The 19,570-nt window shown below is 41.1% G+C and overlaps 1 protein-coding gene across 4 annotated transcripts in view; it reads left to right on the forward strand.

Annotated features, from left to right (window-relative positions):
* Nucleotides 1-19,570, forward strand: part of PPP3CC (protein phosphatase 3 catalytic subunit gamma) — a 63,158-nt gene that overhangs the window by 18,340 nt on the left and 25,248 nt on the right. For 3 of the 4 annotated variants that reach the window (XM_080926438.1, XM_080926439.1, XM_080926440.1), the window contains exons 2-6: nucleotides 998-1,195; nucleotides 1,718-1,842; nucleotides 8,233-8,344; nucleotides 15,995-16,140; nucleotides 17,657-17,796. In XM_080926438.1, coding sequence (XP_080782564.1) covers nucleotides 998-1,195; nucleotides 1,718-1,842; nucleotides 8,233-8,344; nucleotides 15,995-16,140; nucleotides 17,657-17,796 — 721 coding nt within the window. The remainder of the gene's footprint in view (nucleotides 1-997; nucleotides 1,196-1,717; nucleotides 1,843-8,232; nucleotides 8,345-15,994; nucleotides 16,141-17,656; nucleotides 17,797-19,570) is intronic. The other variant, XM_080926441.1, reaches the window with a different exon arrangement.

Below are 19,570 nucleotides of genomic sequence, written 5' to 3' on the forward strand. Positions count from 1 at the left end.
AGCTGTACTCTGAAGTCAGAAGTAGCAAAAGATGTACCTGCTTGAGAAGACATGAGGGTAGGGCGCAGGTGCATACTACTTTTCCCTTGGGCCCTTTATTCTGGGTCGCCCGATGGAGAGTGCCCACTGGCTTGGAGACTAGGTTTTATCCCCTCAGTAAGGCCTCTCTGGAAGCACCCTCACAGACATACTCAAAGGTCTGTATTTTTGAGTGTTTTTAAAGTCTTCAGCTTGCCAAGATGAACCTCTACACTCTGAATAACATGTTTCAGCATGGAAGAGGTTATGTAGACTTTTTATATTGCAGGAAAATCATAAATCAAGGTATCGAATTAGCAGGTTACAATAAAGTTAGTAAGTCTTAGGTGTTTTATGAATGAGATTCTTAGCTTTGGGGTTGGTGGAATCTAGCAGCCTGCTAAATTAATTCATTTCAAAGGTTTTACCTGACAGTTGAAAGTTAAAAGTGGACATTAAATGGCTTCAGGGTCCTATGTTGCCCAGTTTACCTTCAACTATTTTGTGTCTGAAGATGACCTTGAACTGTTTCAACTGCCTCGACCTTCCAGGTGATAGGATTAGAAGTGGGAACCCCCAAGCCTGTTTTCTGTGATACTGGGTATTGAACCCAGGGACTTGGCCATTCAAGGGAAGTATCTACCAACTGAGCTACTTCTTCCATCACCTGTTTCTCTAAGACATATGTATTTATTCCATTCATTTATTCATTCATTCACATTCATTCATTAATCTATTTATTCAGTGTGTGTGAGAGAGAGAGAGACAGAGAGATAAATGTATAGACTTAACCACATGACTTGAACTGTGACCATTTTAAAATTAGAATGATTAGTTCTGATACACACTTTTGTAGAATTCTTCACATTCTAATACTGTGAAGTTATGATTGCTTATTAGGCTTAGTTTATTTTAAGAAGTCTGACTGCGATTATTACCGGTATATTTAAATATTTGAAATTACGTTTTCTCTTCCTAGCTGTCCCCTTTCCTCCAACCCGACGGCTAACTTTGAAGGAAGTATTTGAGAATGGGAAACCTAAAATGGATGTTTTGAAAAACCATTTGATAAAAGAAGGCCGGGTGGAAGAGGAGGTAGCCTTAAAGATAATCAATGACGGGGCTGCCATCCTGAAGCAAGAGAAGACTATGATAGAAGTGGACGCTCCGATCACAGGTACGAAACGCATTTGCAGGGTAGCCTGGAGATTTGTGCTGATTTTGCGAAGTGATTACCAAAAGCCAACAACATGAGTGTGATAAATATTTCTAGGAATTTTGAAGCAGTCTAGGGATTGGTTAGAAAGACTTTTGTTCCTCAGGAAACGTTAGGATCTGAAACTTGGTGGCCAAGAGCACATATTGCCCTTGCTGAGGACTGGACTTTGGTTCCAAGTGTCCATATTATGTGATTCACAGCCACTGTCACTCCCAGTTGTAGGGAGAGTCTTGTACCTCTGGCCTCGATGGGCACCTGCACTCAAGTACACACCCCTCTCCTCAGACAGACACACACAAAATTAAAAATTAACCGTTTTTTGAAAATAAGCATACTGCTTAATATTTCTAATAGGGGTATTGAGTACTGATTGAGTAACTAAATATACAGAAGACCAGTCAAAAGTCAAAGTGATTAAATTAAAAGTTAAGCTTGGTCCCTTCTAATTCATAATGCTCACCTCATATTTTTCTTGCCTAGTGTGTGGTGATGTTCATGGACAATTCTTTGACCTGATGAAGTTGTTTGAAGTTGGGGGATCACCTACTAATACTCGCTACCTCTTCCTGGGTGACTATGTGGACAGAGGCTATTTCAGTATAGAGGTAAATGAACCCGGTTATGCCTCTCATCTTCAAGATCTGCTCTCCATCCCTGAGAGCAGACTAAGACATGAATGCTGGTAGAATTTATCTACTTTCCTACTTTTGACAGTCAACACATTGAGAAATGTTTTATTTTAAATAAAATCTATTGTTTTAAGCAGTAGAAAACCTGTCATATGGAAGGCTATATTAAGCTAATTTTGAAAATAGATATTGGCTAAGTTTTTCTCTTTAAAGATGCTGTCTGGGCTTTATAGAAGAGGCATACACAGTTTTTCATTCTAAACAGTATCTGAGTTAACTACCTTAACTGTAACACCGCAGCCAACTCTCAGGTTAACTTCCTGTGAGAACTGGGCACTGCTGACCTCATAGGAGGGACTCTGGTCCCATTGCACATGACAGGCACTAATGTGCACTAGAAGGCCAAAGGTGAAGTGAAGCTCATAAATAGACTGCTCAGTGGAGAAAAACATGCACTGTTCTTGCACAGGATCCAAGTTTGGTTCTCAGCACACATATCAGGCAGCTCACAGCTGCCTCTAACGCCAGCTCCAGGGGATCTAAAGGAGTTTCCTTTGGGCACTTGCCCTCCTGTGCACATACTTAACACACCAGAATGTATGCATAATATTAATGAATTGTAGTTTGCATTTGACTTTGTTATTTTTTTTTTACTTGACTGACTTTTCTAAAATAAAATTAATTGAAAGTTTTAGATTACAGTGATGGTCTAATATTTTTCTTTTTAAGATTTTTTACTTATTTCTATGTATATAAATGTTTACCTGAATGTATTTAAGTGCATGCCTGCTGTCCAAGAAAATCAGAAGACAGCACCAGGTCCCTGAAACTGGAGTTACAGGAGGATGTGAACCCTCCATGTGTGTGTCCTAGGTCCTCTGCAAGAGCGGTAAATGCTCTTAACTGCTGAGCCATCTCTCCAGCTACCATTCCTCCCAGTCTTTTGAGATAGCATCTTATTTAGGCCAGGTCTGAAGCTTGCTAAGGCTGACCTTGGACTCCTCACGTGCCTGTCTCTACTCCCAACTGTTGGCAGCTTAGGCGTAAACCACCATGTCTGGATTACTTTTAGCTTTTGTCTGCTATCATTTACATTTTTATTATTTTCAAATTTTTAATTTGTGCATGGAGGAGGGGAAGAGAGAGGAAGGGAGAGAGGGAGGGAGAGAGAGTTGTTTTATGCTATTCATATGCAAATGCTTGTGGAGCAGCAGAGGATCATTCAGTTCATTCTGAAGGCACTAGATTACAGGCAGTTTTGAGCTGACAGGAGTTGGGTAGTAAACTCAGGTTCTCTGGCAGAGCAGCAAGCACTCTGAGCATCTCTCCAGCCCATCTGTATATCTTCCTTCTGGTCCCCCACACACCATAGCTGTACACTGTACTACTGAGCTATTCCCTTGCTCTGACTTTTTGTTGTTGTTTTCATTTTTTTCTTATATATACATATTTAATATCATAAGTCCTCTTTTCGGTTTAATCATTTATTTTATTAGTATGGGTGTTTTACCTGCATGTATGTCTCTGTACCATGTGTATGCAAATGCACACAGAGGCCAGAAGAGGGCGTCAGATCCCCTGGGACTGGAGTTACTTGTGATTGTAAGCCACCACATGGGCTAGGAGCTGAATCTGGGTCACCTGCAAGAGAAGGACTGCTGAGCTGTCCTAGCCCCTTGTAAGCATTTTTAAAAAGAAAATTAGGACAATCATGGATATTCTTTTGAAATCCTTTTCCATTCAATATCATACCAGAAGCATTTTTGTCATTAATTTTTCTATGATGACATATAATTAGTGGCATAAAGTCCACAGTTTACCATTCCTTTAGTATTGAATAAACAAGCTTATAAAAGGTTGCTTATTGCCTTCTCCTCCTCCTCCCTTAGTAACAAAACTGCTTTCAGCCTCAAGAAAGGAAAGCTTTTATCCCAGGCCAGGGAATAATTCTGATTGTTCTGAGCTTGTAAAAGTAAATCCTGCCACTTCTGATTTGCCTAAGGATAAGCATTAGCTCCTTCTGCCCACTGACGCATACGACTCTTTCTGGTGCTATGCTTGGTTTTTGTATGCTTGATTTTGTTTGCTTAGATGTCTCTTAAGGACATCTTTCCATGTGAAAAGGCTCTTAGAAAGTTAAAGATTTAGGCTTTGCCTTATTTTGTTTGATGCAGAATCTCACAAACCCAAACTGGCCTTGAGTTCATTGTATAGCCAGTGGTAACTTAGCACTCTGCCTTTGCCGCCCCGTGCAGTGGGTGCAGGCTGTTCACCCTGTCAGTAAACGTGGACGTGTGGCCGACATAGCCATTTCCTGCAGCCACAGAGGAGTGTCCTGTGAATCACAGAGCAACGAACGAGTAGGCAAGGGCAGCCCTGGTCTCTGTGTGAACAGTGTTGGGACCGTCACTGAACATCTACTTCCCCACCTCTTGTTTAATGTGAATGCTAATTGGCTTTGTGGCTGTTTTGTAGATTTTAACTTTTAAATTATATTAAATGTTTGTGCGTGTGTGTATGTTTCTATGCGTGCCTATAGAAGTCAAAGGACAGCTTTAGGCACCTGTTCTCTCCACCTTGTGGGTCCCCAGAATTGAACTTGGGTTGTTGGGCTAGCAGCAGATTCCTTACCCACTGCGTCATCTCTCAGGCCCAGCTAGTTAGATTCTGTGTCACTGTACTGAAAGTGGCACAGACTTACTTCCATTCTTGCTCTGTACATTGCTGAAGTTAGTGTCGTGTTGAATATTCCTTGAATTTAAAAAGATGCATTACTATATGGGTGGAGTGGGTGGGTGTGCATGGTATATGTGTGGGTGTCTATGCTGCAGTGCACAGAGGTCCGAGGACACCTTTGTGGAGTTTGTTGTGGCTTCACTTTTATGTGAGTGCCCTAACTGAACTCTGGTCACCAGGCTTACAAAGCAAGCCCTTTACCAGACTGTAAATCAAATACTTAAACTTAAGTTCTTGATTTTCCACTGAGAATCTTGTATGCGAATTTCTATATAATTTACCACTGATGGAACTGAAATCAGAAGAGGGATAAGGGAACTAGGAACTAAACTAATTTGACTGGATCACTTTGGGCAGGCCTTTTGGAAATGGTAATATTTGGGTAGAACCTGGAATGACCGTCAGGGGAATCCCTTCTATGCAGAGGCACAGAGAGTGAAAGTTCAGTGACAGGAACAGCCTGTAGGAGCAAGGCTGGGGCTGGGCAAAACCACAAGGAGGGAGTGGGAGCTGGAGCAGGCGGGCAGGCAGAGCTTGGGTGTTGGCAAACCCTGAAGACCATAGTCCAGGAGTTTAGATTTGCTCTGGACATGCTACGAAGTCCCTGTGTTGTCACTTTAATGTTATTTTCCTCCCTGATTTGGGAGGCTTTGAGGGGAGCAGCAAGCCACATTTGTATTCACAACGATTACTGCGGCTGCTTATGTAATCAGTGGACTCCAGAGACCACGCTTAGGAATATTACCCACTATATATGTATTATCTAGTATATGTTGAGTCCTTGGATCTGATTTAAACATTTGAATAGATGTTGACAGTGGGGCATTCCTTATCCAAAGTAAAATCTTTGAAATTCTTCAAAGTTAAATCCTTTGGAATATCAAGTTGGCACTCACAACGTTTCAGATTCTGGAGTATTTCAGATTTTGGAATTTGGCAATCAGTCTGTGATATGGATAAGAGATATCAGTAACATTAGGGTGGACAGATGGAGAGACAGAGAGACAGACAGACAGACATACACACACATTTTCTCTCCCTCCTTTCTTCTCCTCTTAAATCTAAAGGAAAGTATCCACCTTATCCCCACTCAGGGGTTCTCACCCTTTCTGTTTCCTCTACAGTGTCAGGCTTATCAAAATTCCCCATGTTTCTTAAACAGACGAGCATGCATTTATGTATTCCTGTCTTTATAAAGGGTAACATACCATACTCTTTTCTTTTTCACCTAACTAGAAATGACTCTGAGACAGTTTACACGGTTCTTTCTCATTCTTTGTCATAGTGTCCTGGAGTGGCTTAGCCTGTACATGAGTACACGTGTTTGTTGTCAGTATTTACTATGATAATGTTGCAAACTTTTTCATTGTCTTTACCATGCATTTTCATTTCTTTCCTTTTTTTCTTCTTTTTCTTTTTAAAGGCTTTTCTGTGTAGCCCTCCCTGGTTGTCCTGGAACTTACTCTGTAGACCAGGCTGGCCTTGAATTCAGAGATCCTAAATGCTGAGATCAAAGGCATGTACCGTACCACTACTTAGCTTTTTTATTTTTTATGATTTGTTTTATGTATGTGAGTATTGGCCAACATGTATGTGTATAGCTCATGTATGTGCCCAGTACTCCAGAGGTCAGAAGAGGGCTTCAGGTACCCTAGAACTGGAGTTAATAGATGGTTGTAAATCACCATGTGGGTGCTGAGAACTGAGCCCAGGTCCTCTGGAAGAGCAGTGGGTGCTCTTACTGCTGAGCCTTCTCTCCAGCCCCAGCGCCCCTTCATTCTTACATGGATTGGAACAGGCTGTCTGGACCTCTAGTCATTGAATGTCTCCCCTGCAGCCATGCATTCTTGTTGGACTTCACTGTACCCTCGGATCCCTCATTTGTTTGTCACTTGTTGGGTGCTACGTGAGATTAGGTCTGAGTTTATTTTTGAAATGGCATCTAACCTCTGAGCTGTTTCATTAAAAAAGCTCATTACTGTTTCATTTAAAAAGTCATCTTTTTTTTTCTTTCCTGTTTTTATGAGATGAGGTTTTATATTGTAGCACAGGCTAGCTTCCAATTCAAGGCAGTTCTCCTGCTCTACCTTACTCAGTGCTGGTTTTCAGGACGAGCTGCCATGCGCAGCTTTTACCTGGTGACTTGAGATGCCGCCTGTACTGTGTACAGATGTTCATATGAACTTGGATCTGTTTCTGGTTAATCTAGAACTTTTTATGTAGTCTAAGCTAGCCCTGAATTCATGCTCTTTTTGCCTGAGTACAGGGATGACAGGCCTATGCTACCTTGTCTGGCTCAGGACATTGTTTTTTTTTTTTTTTTTTTTTTCTGTAGTTTATTTTTGTTGTTGTTGGTGGTGGTGGGTTTTTTGGGTACAATATGTCATGTAGCCTAAGCCTTCCACTCACTGTATAGCTGAGGTTGACCTTGAACTACTGGTTCCTCACTGAATCCATTTCTTAAGGGCTAGTATTATTGGTGTGGGACATTATGTTTATGTTTATGGGTACTGGGATTGAACTCAGGACCTTGTGCATGCTCTCTACCAACTGAACTACATTCCCACCTTTTGTTGCTGCTATTGTAAATATTATTCGGGGAGAGCAGATAGTTACCCTACTTAGACTCTATAGTTCTCAAATAAAAGACACAAAAACCTTTAGATTTAAAATAAGCCTTAAAGTACGGAGCTGGACAGATAGCAGCCCTCTGTGCTATTTTGTCTACTTCCCTGTCAATAGCCCCTATATATCACTTGTGTGCTCCACCCGGGCCACTCCTACTCTAACAGGCTGGCCCGTGGCCATGCGCTCCCCGTCCATGTTCCCCATGGCGAGTTCTGCCTTCTCCCATTGTTGTGGTCCCTGCCTGAGACCCCAAGCCTGGGAACTTTCGATTTGTCCCCTCTCTTCTGCCCAGCCCAGGCTGCCAGCATCTTTATTATCCAGTCAAGGATAACTTGGGGGCAAGGTTTAGGCAAGAAAAGCTGGTATATGTGAGGATCTGCTTGTCTTGGAGCAGTCAGATCTTGGGGTACAGAGTTTAGCATTTGAATATCAGTAGTACCAGGCCAACTCCCACCTGTATAATGAACATGTAATAATACATGCTTATTAGTGTATTCAACTTTATATCCTATTTTGCTGAATTCTTTTATTAAGCTGCTTTTCTCATTGATTTTCTGTTTTTTTTTTTTTTTTTAGTTATACAATTATATTGTCTGCTTTTAATTTTTCCTTTACCCATTCTAAAGCCTTTACTTGGTTTCATTCGTCAAGTTATATTTGCTAACACCTCTATTGTTATGCTGAATAGTAACAAATAATATTTTACCTTGTTCCTGGTCCTCGTGTTTTTTCCATTATAAAATAATGATGCAGATTTTACAATATGTATGTGGGTAGCTTTGACCAGAGAGTCCTGAATATTTAGATTTTTAGGAGAGATTTTTATGAAGGCTACTTATTCTACCAAATTTAAGAGTACCATGCAAAAGCTAGAAAACTACAATTTCAACTGGGGCTTACAATGAGATATACCATATAGCACATCATTTGGATTTAGATAAAATGTGTTTTATGTACTGTCATGGTCATGAAGAACATTTATCCTCTAATTGTGTCTCCTAGTGTGTGCTGTATCTGTGGAGCTTAAAGATTAACCATCCTAAAACATTGTTTCTGCTTCGAGGAAATCATGAATGCAGGCATCTTACAGAGTACTTCACCTTCAAACAGGAATGTGAGTATACATCTCTCCAGGACAGTTAGTTATCTCAGGTGCTGCTACACTCAGTTAAGATCAGACCTTCAAAATGAAGGATAGCAAGACAGGCTTGGTGGCTCTTGCCTGTAGTTCAGCACTTGGGAGGCTGAGGCAGAAGGATCACCACAACTTTAAAGCCAGCTATTTAAAAGAAGATGGAGAAGAAAAGTTAAATGCTCTTACATTGCTTATCGGAGAATGAGTTTGTTCAGCACCCACACACCACTATACTCACATGGTGGTCTCCAGCTGACAGGGTTTCTGTCATGTTGCTAGGAGCTTTACTGGACATAGGACAGGTTATAATAACTGCCTTCCCCCCAGTATAGCCTGAAAGGAAAGGTCAGAATTATTAAAGGAAATTGTAAGCCAGGCTTGATGGATATGTCTGTAACCCTGCACTTGAGAGGTAGAGACAAGAGGATTAGGAATTCAAGGCCAGCCTTGGTTTTGTGGTAAATTCAAGGTCAGTTTGAGTTATATGAAACCCTGTCTCAAAAAACAAAAGAGACAGAAGTTTGTTGCAAGTAAAAGATCTTCAGATCATTGTAGCCCCAGAAACTTCCTCAAGTAAACACACCATCAGATAATGACCAAGAAGGGTTTCAAAGTAGATTTACTCTTGTAGGGATTTAAATTGGTGTCAAATATTTGGACAGTGATTTTGAAATATTTGTAAAGTATACATTCTTGTTTCTCAGTGTTTTGACTTGTCAGATATCATGCAGACTTCATGCTAAAGCAACTGTCAGGAGTTTATTACTCTCACGGATCTCATGCCAAAGCAAAAGTCAGGATTCTCTGGTAGGCTTTGCCCAGTTGGGAGCATGGTATGTAAGGACTGTATTAGAGTCTTCCTCTGAAGTTAGTAGTTGTTTGGAGTCCTTGTAAACATGGATCAAAGTCCTTACTTTCCTTTTAGTTCCTAACTGGGGGTTGGGGGAAGTCACTCCCAGTTTTGAAAGATTGCTTTCAGGTTTTTGACATATGGTTCCCAAAGGTAGTTCACAGTGTAGATGTTGGCTTTCTTCTGGTCCAGCCTGGATGAGTCTCAGACTTCTGCTGGAGGGAAATCTCTGCTCTTTAATGGTTGGTGTGACCAGGCCGGGTTCATCCAGAAGACTCTTCCCTTTCCATCTAGTGAAGTGTAACCGTGGGAGGCTTGTCATAATCATCATGTTACAGTTTGTCTAACTCCGGTGGACAAAAACCAGTAGATATTTGCTTCTTAAGGATGCTCGTTCCAGTGTTAATTATAACAACGAAAAGTATTAGACGTCAGTGAAGGGCTAATTAAGTACAATATATGAGTATCAGAAAGGGGTGTGGGAGTATAGAAGTTAGAAGACTTTTTGTGGAGTCCAGTCTTTCCTTTTACATTTATTTATGTGGGTTCCCAAGATTGAACTCAGGTTTTCAGGCTTACACAGCAAGTACTCTATCTGCTGAGTCATCTTTCTGGCCCCAAAAATAACTTTTAAAGCAATACTAGGCTACTGTTAAAATAATAAGAGATCTGTATGTGCTATATGGAGAAGTGCTTCGATGTGCTATTAGCTGAGAGAAACCGTTGGCTGATTTGCACACTGAGCACAAAAGAAACTGGCACTGGTGTTTACTTCTCATGCTGGGTCAGAGGGTCTTATTTTAATGTTTGAAATCTTTGAATTATTTTTGCCACATTTTGTACTACATCTGTAATTTTTTTCAAGCTGCTAACTTAAAAACAATGCAGTTGAGAAAACCAAGTGTTTAAATGGCTTTTATTTGGTTTTTCTTTCTTTTTTCTTTCTTTCTTTCTTTCTTTCTTTTTTTTTTTTTTTTTTTTTTTTTTTTTTGGTTTTTCATGACAGTATTTCTCTGTGCAGCCATCGTTATCCTGGAACTCAAGATGTAGATCAGGCTGGCCTGGACCTCAGAGATCTGCCTGCCTCTGCCTCCTGAGTGCTGGGATTAAAGGCATGTGCCAACACTGCTTGACTTAAATACTTTTTACCATTTTTTTTTTTTATTTTGTGTATGTGTATGAGGAACATGCCAAGGCTTTTGTGAAAGTCACAGAGATGATTTTCTCTCTTCTACCATGTGGGTCCTGGGGATTGAATTTAGGTCCGGCCTCGGTAATGAGAGCTGTATCCCACTGAGTAATGTCACTGGCCCATATACAGGTTTTGAAGCTCTCCTAGTAATCCAGCTGTATGTATGCAGTTGGTTAAGAATGATTGCAGGGCACTGAAATGCTGGGCACTTGCTACTGAGTCTGATGGTCTGAGTAGTCTTTACAATTTCTCTAACAAATTAAATAATATGTATCAAACAGGTGACAAAGGGCCTGGAATTTGCTCGATGGAACCCAGCTAATTGTACTTAGAATTAAGTGAGCAGCAAGAACATGGCCTCAGATGCCTTGTTCAAGCGAAGTCACTGTGCTGTTCTCTGTTTAGACAGCGGGTCCTCTGCATTGCCCTGGCTGTGCACAGCTCATTGGCTCAGGTCCCTTGGTTGGTTTGGTCTTTAAGGGACATTACTGTAATTTAAGCACAGCTTTCATTTGTTTGTTCTTTTATGGGATTTGGTACTGGAGAGTGATGCAGATTTCGTTTGTGATCAGCATAATTGGTTCTGAGTATTTTTAGAAGATAGAACAATAGGCTCAGGAAATGCTTTTAAGTTTCTTATTTTGCCCAGAATTCCTCACCACACCTCATGTGAGGTCTGCTGGCTTTAGTATGCTTCAGCCCAGTCACACTGTCTGCTGACAAACTAACGTACAAATATAAAATTATACGAGGAAAGAGCATGTGTGTGTGTGTGTGTGTGTGTGTGTGTATGTGTGTGTGTGTGTGTGTTTTCACTGATAAGCTGATCTTGTCACGGGCCACTGTAGTTTTTAGAATCAGAACCATATAATTACTGCTAAGTGACTGATGCTCAGTTGCAGAGTGTGCAGCTGCAGGCTTTTAAGGAGTGTGGTTTTCTTGTCTCAGATCAGTTTTTTGTTTTTTTTAAACAGTCCTATTTTTACTTTTTGCTTTAAGAAAGAGTCTGAGTTCCCCAGGTTGGCCTTGAATTTTTGGACCCCCTCTTAGCTCCTAAATAGCTGGGATCACAAGCCCATGTCACTATTGTCACCAGGCCTGTATCATACTCATTCTAACTTACACTAAGATTTATTTTTCAATTTCACTTCTTTTCTCTAAAGCACAAGAAAATCTGAATAACAAAGAAAAGAATAGCTGATGTCCTTTTGGGAGGAGGTATTTTAGGACAGGAGATTGTTGGACAACCCAGGCTAGCCTTGAACTACCTCTGTACCCCCACTGGCCTCAAACACTCAGTAAGCCTCTTGCTTCATCCTTTTGAGATTACAGGCATGTGTTACAAAGCCTGACTAATAGTCAAGTTTTTACATACCATCTTCTATTGTTGTGTACTTAGAAAGCAAGAAGTGTAGTGAGTGTCTTAACCCCATCTCATGGTTTTGGGTCCAGATTTCTCAAGAGTTTGTTGTTTCTTGAACTTCTTTTTGATAGCTTATTGATGTGTTCCAGAGACTCTTGTAATTTTTGAAAGAAAATAGTACTGTTTGAACAGATGTTTTAAAGAACAAATATTGTTCATTATATTATTTAGAGTAGCAGATTGGTGTGGTTAGATTATGGCATAATCCATAAAGTCAAGTGCTGTGTAATTTGTTTTCTTTTAAATTAATAAGATGTTTGCATAAGAAAGACAAACGTTTACCTTATCCCTCAGTATTTTTCAGCTAGACTAGAGAATTAAATTGGTTTGCAAATGGCGTGTACCATTAATCCCCAGCCTGGGAGACAGTGGACCTGAGGGCCTGGGGCCAGAGAGAAAAAAGAGACAAAGGCAGAGAGGGAATCTTTAGTGAATGCAAATAAAAATAAAGAAAATATATGCTTAATGGCCAGGTTATAGTTTCTTATAAATAAATGATGCTGACTCTCAAACCTTTTTCTGGAATTCTTTTACAGTTTTGTTCTATTGCTGGTCATGGGGTGGGATGATGCTTGCCTGTAATCCCAGTACTTAGGAGATGAGTTAAGGTCAGATTGGATTATTTGAAACCTTCTTTTAACTAACTACATTTTGTTTCATCCTGTTGTATTATTGAAGAGTTAAACCTTATTTAAATGTGATTGAGAAATCTTATAATATAGACATTTTTCCCATAAAAATAAAGCTCTTGAATCAGCTACTTTGGCCTTTTAGAATTACATATTTTAATATTTAAATTCTGTTTAATTTAAACTTAACAATAGTGGTGGGCACAGTGGCACATGCCAGTAATCCTAGCATTCTGGAGGCTGCTAGTTCAAGGCCAGCCTGAGCTTCATAGCAAGAGCCCATGTTGAAAATTTGTAGAATGAGGGTGTAAACATTTGGAAGAGCACTTGCCCAGCATTCTCAAGGCCCCGGGTCACAATCCCAGCACCATAATTAGGAAGAGTCTGAGTGGGTAGTTAAGAATGTGAGCGTGTTTGAGCTCTGCCTCTGAGAAGCTTGTAGTTTTGGGCATTGGGTTGCTTTCTCCCCTTGTATGTAATTGTGTTTATATTATGTGCATGCTTATGTGTATGTCTGTGTACCACATACATGCCTGCTGCTCTCAGAGGCCAGACAAGGGCATCTAATACCCTGGAACTTGAGTTCACCATGTGGGTGCTGGGAACTGAGACCAGGTCCTCTGGAAGAGCTCTTACTGCTGAGCCTTCTCTCCAGCCCCAGCACCACTTCATTCTTACATGGATAGAAACAGGCTGTCTGGACCTCTAGTCATTGAATGTCTCCCCGCAGCCATGCATTCTTGTTGGACTTCACTGTACCCTCGGATCCCTCATTTTTTTGTCACTTGTTGGGTGCTACGTGAGATTAGGTCTGAGTTTATTTTTGAAATGGCATCTAACCTCTGAGCTGTTTCATCAACCTCAAATTACAAATAGTTATGACAGTTGTGAGCTATTGTGTGGGTTGTGAGGATTGAACCCTGGTTCTATGGTAGAGCAGCCAGTGCTCTTAACAGCTGAATCACTCTCCAGTTGCCTTCCTCGGCTTTTAAATGAACATGGGAACGTACCTACTTCATAGGGAGTCTATGAAATGGTCAGTTAACATGTGGTTATAACCATTGGGTGCTAGGTGTGAATACACTTCTGTCTTCACAGCATTGTGACTTGTAAGAATTACCATTCCAATTATATAGTTGGGAAAACACATGGAATGGAAGCATTTACCCAAGATTCCAGACTAGAAAGCTAACAATCTAAGGACCAAACTAAGAGAGTTAGGTCACAGGTCACTTATCTGACAGCTGAGCCGGCTCAGGCATTGAGCTCACTGATATATACTACAGTCACTGCACATATGTGCACTTGCTATACACCTATAAATATGTACTCATCAGAGAAAATTAGAAAAAGTATGGCAAACTAGGACTGTCTCTAGTCTAATCCCTCAGGGCGAAGGTGCCATAGAACAGCCTGTTTGCTCACATACTAATGCTCCATGGATTTCCTTTCACCTGATTTGGCTTTTGGCCTCCTGGTTTGGTTTACAGAATGGCTCTGTACTCTGTGTATACTTGCTGTCTCCTGCAGATCTGGCATCTGTTTAGAAGTAAGCTAAGGACTTGTTCTGAGTCATTGTTAGGATTAAAGGCACACTAGATGGTGGTGTGGACCAAGAAGTAAAATGTCACTTAGACTCTTGCCTATATTCAGGTTTAGGACTCTTATAAAGGGATTTCTGTTGACATTGGCAACAAAGGTGATTCTGCCTTTGGGTTTTTAGGAGGAAATATCTAGCACTGACTATATAGTAAAGATTTTTTTTTGGTTCGGTTTTATTTTTGAACAGATGTTATAGTCACAGCTGGATCTGTTTTTGAAATAGCAAAGTGAGCTGTAACTATAAGGAGGTGCAGCCCCACATTAGTCACGCTTCTCACAAACTGAGCTCGTGTTGAAGTTACATATGCTATTAAATACATGGTCTTGACCACCTCTGTGCCAGTGTGAAAAGAGCCCACAGGTTCCGTAAAACCCAAAATGAATCCCCTAGTCTCAGCTGCAGAGAGAAGGCCTGGATTGTCCTGAGTAGGAGGCCTTCTCACCTTTGTTTACATTTTCCTTTGTTTGTTTGGTTGAGATGGGGTTTCTCTGTGTAGCCATAGCATCCTGGAATTCCATTTGTAGACCAGGCTGGCCTCGAACTCACAAAGATTGACCTGCCTCTGCTCCTGAGTGCTGGGATTAAAGGTGTGCGTCACCGTGCCTGGCTCCAGTTTACACTTTCCTTTAGGGATCTCTAGTCTTTCCGACTGCCTGGATCCTGCATTCTGGTCCAGAGTAAGATTCATTAGCCTTTGATGTATTCCCTGAAGCCAACACCAGGCTTTGACTTTGCAGTGTGCTTTTCTCTAGAAGTTTACAGATTATAAGAAAGAAAACAATCACTACCATCAAGATAATAATTGGCTGGATACAGCTCTGTTCTTTTGTAGGTGGCCTAATCTTCACAGGGTCTTAGAAGAGAAGGAATTCACAGGACTGTAGGGCTTCCTATGTGTATACTGTCTAGGCTTCTCTACCAGCATTCACCCTAAAGGAACAGCTTGACTTTGAAACCCAAGGCTAACCATATAATCTGATTTTTATTACTCTAACAAAAGACCTGAAGCTGGGTACCTTATAAATCAAATAGCTTTGTTTAGCATATAGTTTTGAAGGTTTAGGGTATGGTACCAGCTTTGGCTTTGTACTGATGAGGACTTCATGTTGGGAGAACATATTAAAGAGAGAGGGAGAGAACACACAAGGCCAAAGATTAGAGAAAAACTCTAATCCTCCTGGAAGAATCCTGAGGGTCTCACAGTATCTATCTCTTCTGAGGGCAGTGCCCCAGTGACTCCCCAGTAGGCTCTGCCTGTTAAGGTTTCGCTTCTTAAAAGTTCTACACTGTATGGCAACATCCCACTCTGAAACCCACATGTCCCTTGAGAAATACATTCAACTCATAGCCAGCACCCATGTGGCACAACTCTTCTGAACTCCTGTTTCAGGGGATCCAGCGCTCTTCTGGCCACCTCACCAGGCATGTGCTCAGTGCACGGATATATACACAGGCAAAATACTCATACACATAAGTAAAAAGGTTTCTGATACAGAAATCGTTTCCAGTTCTGTGGATACAGTTCTACATGACTGGGGCTGGGATACACTCTGCCTTAGAAGCCCCAGGGGTCACCAATGCCAACAGTGTTTGTAAATGCTTCAATGGCAGAATTTGAGGATCCTAAAAGGACCCTCAGGAGCCTAAAGCTATAACCTTCCTCCAGGTAAATGATGCTGACTAATAAGACACAGGCAGCCAGCTGCCTTATCAGGTTTCCAGGGCAGCAGAACTAGAAAGTTAATCTAAGGTCACATGTATCTTTAGAAAGGAAGGGTGTTCTGTTAGCCCTTGTGTGCAAGTCTTCAAGGACATATTCTCTGGGACAGGGTCTTCAGTCTTCCTCTAACCAGTGGCTTCTGAGCTGGCTTCACCTGGTCAGTCTCTTGAGTATGACACTGTTCATCCCCTGACTTTGTCCTTTTTGGGTAGGTCGGATCAAGTATTCAGAGCTGGTGTACGATGCATGCATGCACACTTTCGACTGTCTTCCTCTTGCTGCCCTCTTAAACCAGCAGTTTCTCTGTGTACATGGAGGAATGTCTCCTGAAATCACTTGTTTAGACGACATTAGGAAAGTAAGTACTTTTTACCATTTTCATAGAATATGTTTTTAAACTTTTGTTTGTTATCCTAACCAATGATTATCCATGACTTGTAGCAATTGCTGGGGGTAAATGAAAATATCATCAGAGGTAGGAAACCAGAACTGATTTTTGTCATTTTCTGAGAGCTGTTGTTTAATAGTTCTTCTTTCTCTTTTTAAAGATTAAAGTTTTTGTTTTGTTATGTTTGGTTTTGTCTTTTGAGACAGGGTTTCTCTTTATAGCTCTGGCTGTCCTGGAATTCACTCTGTAGACCAGGCTGGCCTTGAACTCTCAGAGATCTGCCTGCCACTGCCTCTGAGTGTTAGGATTAAAAGTATGTGCCACCACTGCTTGGCCTTAAAATTAAATCTTAATAGCTAAAAGCATATTATTCTTATAGTATAATTCTGAAACTTTAAAAAACATAATTGTATATTTTAAACATGGTCTCCGTGCAAAGCCCAGGCTAGTCTTGAACTCAAGACAGTTCTGCCTCATCCACTAAAATTATTGGACTTGTGCCACCACACCCAGCTTTAAAACTTCAGAGAAAGAACAGGAGTGTGGAGCTTTGGCCAGGTCCCTTAGCCTTTGGGTACATTCTTCTTGTAAATGAGGAACTGTGAAAAAGTGCCCCGAGCTCTGGCAGCTGAGGTGCATTGACGGCAACATTCTAGATGATACGGGTTGTTGGTTGCTCCATTTGCCTTACGTGGTGATTATTTCCAAGATTCTGTGTCTTCATGACTGAGGAAAAAAGGACCTCCTCACCTTCATCTCCTCAGTCCCACACAGAGATACAAATGCAGGATTTCCTTGAGCTCATAGAAATCTCCCCAGTAAGAGGTACACCTGTGTGCTGGCTTTTACTTGTCCAGCCTTTCTCCTTTAGATTTTGTATTTACCCACCGTGAATCGACTGTAGTAAAACCCTTCCCTCTCACTCCGAAGAAGCCCTTTTCTCTCAGATGTTCTGGTGTGTTGAAAAGCAATTATTTATATTCTTTGTGTATGCTCTTAATTAAAGCAACAGTAGCTAAAAAAGTAAGTTAGTGACAAATATCAAGATGTCACCACTTTGTAGAATGGAAAGAATAAAAGGCCCTTTACAGAGCAAACATTTCCGTTGGAACGAAGTGAGCAGTACACAGGGTGACTGCTGGGGTCCCTGCTCTCCTGGAGCACTGCTTCCCAGAGAAAACAAAAGTTAGCTTTAGTCTGCTAAATTCTTTTGTGGCAGCTGATTTCACATTTGAGTTAAATGAATGCTGCACTAGATTAGCATGGAAGGAGAGGCCCTTTTCTACAGGCCTCTTGGATGACAGATACAGGATACTTACACACATTTATTGTGGACAGAACTCTCATTTTCTCAGGGGACCATCCTTGGGGCTCACCGCCTTATCTGCAGTGTTTCCTGTAGGGACAAGGAGACTTTGGATCTGCTGCCTCCATGAGCCTTTTACTTTCCTGATTTCTTTTTCTTTTGGCCCTGTGTGTCTTCTAGTTAGATAGGTTTGCTGAACCTCCTGCCTTTGGGCCAATGTGTGACCTGCTTTGGTCTGATCCCTTAGAGGATTACGGCAGTGAGAAGACCCTGGAGCACTATACCCACAACACTGTCCGAGGCTGCTCCTACTTCTTCAGGTAAGCTGAGAAAACAATGAAGCAAATGTGGATCATTTTAGTTTTTATTTTTTAGGTATTTTTTAGTTACATATGTGGTTGTGCGCATGAGTGCAGGTGCTCAGAGAGAGGCTTAGAGACGTTAGATCCCCTGGAGCTGGAATTACAGGCAGCTGTGAACCACCCAGTGTAGTGCCGGGAACTGAATTTCGTCTTCTACTAGAAGAGCACATACTCTTAACCACTGAGGCATCTTCCCAGCCCACTGTGATCCATTTAATGGAATTTAAAAATATTTTTTTATTTTTTTTCTGTATGAGTGTTGTACTTGTATGTCTGTCCGTGTACTAGGTGTGTGCCTGGTGCCCTCTGAAGTTAGAGGAGGGTATTCTATCCACTAGAACTGGAACTCTGGAGCCACCATGTAGGTATTAAGAACTGAACTTGGGTCCTCTATAAGAGCGGTAAGTGTTCTTAACCACTGAACCATTTCTCAAACCCTGGTTTTATGAATTTTTTTTCTTTTTTGAGACAGGGTTTCTTTATGTCGTCCTAGCTGTCCTTGCTCTGTAGACTAAGCTGGCCTCGAATTCAGAAATCTTCTTGCCTCTGCCTCTGCCACCTGAGTGCTGGAATTAAAAGCATGTACCACCATGCCTGGTTTTATGACATTTTTCTTAATGGCTTAGGTCTCAAACATGTAGTAGAGACTTCTGTCTAGCCTTATTCTTTGTGTTCTTATTTCTCTTGTTTTCTCTCTTTCTCTCCCCTCTTTCTTCCCTTCCTTTCATTTTGGTGTTGGAGAGCACAGGACCTTACACATCCTGGGCAAGCACTTGTTCAACTCCTTAATAGCAGAGAAGTCTTAATATGTTCTTAGATACGAGATCATAAGAAGTACAGATTAGTAAACACAATTAAAACCTCTCCCAATATCTCACTGTAATAAGCACTAAATGATTTATTATTTATTTTTAGATATCATCTAGATACTTCCTAAAGATTTATTTTTATGTGTGTAGGTACTTTGCTTGTCTCTGTGTGTGTAAACTACATATGTGCCTGGTGCTTGTGGAGACCAGAAATGGGCATCATATTTCTTGGAACTGGTAGTTACAGATAATTATGAGCCATCTTGGGGAGGGGGCTGCAAACCAAACCTGGAAGAACAGGAAGTGTTCTTTAGCACTAAACATGTCTCTAATCCCTTCTCTCTCTCTCTCTCTCTCTCTCTCTCTCTCTCTCACTCATCTATCTATCTAATTTTCATAAAAAGCTAGATACTGAGCAGGCATGGTGGTACACATCTTTAATCCTAGTATTTGAGAAACAGAGACAGACTGCTCAATGTGAGTCCAAGGCCAGTCTCATCTACATAGTGAGTGCCAAACCAGCCAGGGCTACTGTCACTGTGACAGAACACTATGACTGAAAAGCAAGTTGGGGAGGAAAGGGGTTCATTTGGCTTATCCAGATCACAATCTGTCACTGGAGGAAGTCAAGACAGGAACTGAACCAGGGCTGGAACCTGGAGGTAGCTGATGGAGAAACCTTGGAGGGTGCTGCTTACTAGCTTGCTCCCAGCCTTTGGAACTTCTGCTATAGACAAACAAAAAAACAAAAACAAAAACAGACCACCGATCTAGGACTTTTCCTAGAAGTTATTGACTTGGTGTGGTTTGCCAAGCCCCCCTCCCCAAAAAAATGTAGAGAAAATAGAGTTTTGAAATCTAAATTAATTTTAATTCCAGTGTTACTTATCATGACAAATAGTGCATTTATTTAGTTCTTTAAA

Source organism: Micromys minutus, assembly GCF_963924665.1.
Source record: "Micromys minutus genome assembly, chromosome: 12".
Lineage (NCBI taxonomy): Eukaryota > Metazoa > Chordata > Mammalia > Rodentia > Muridae > Micromys > Micromys minutus.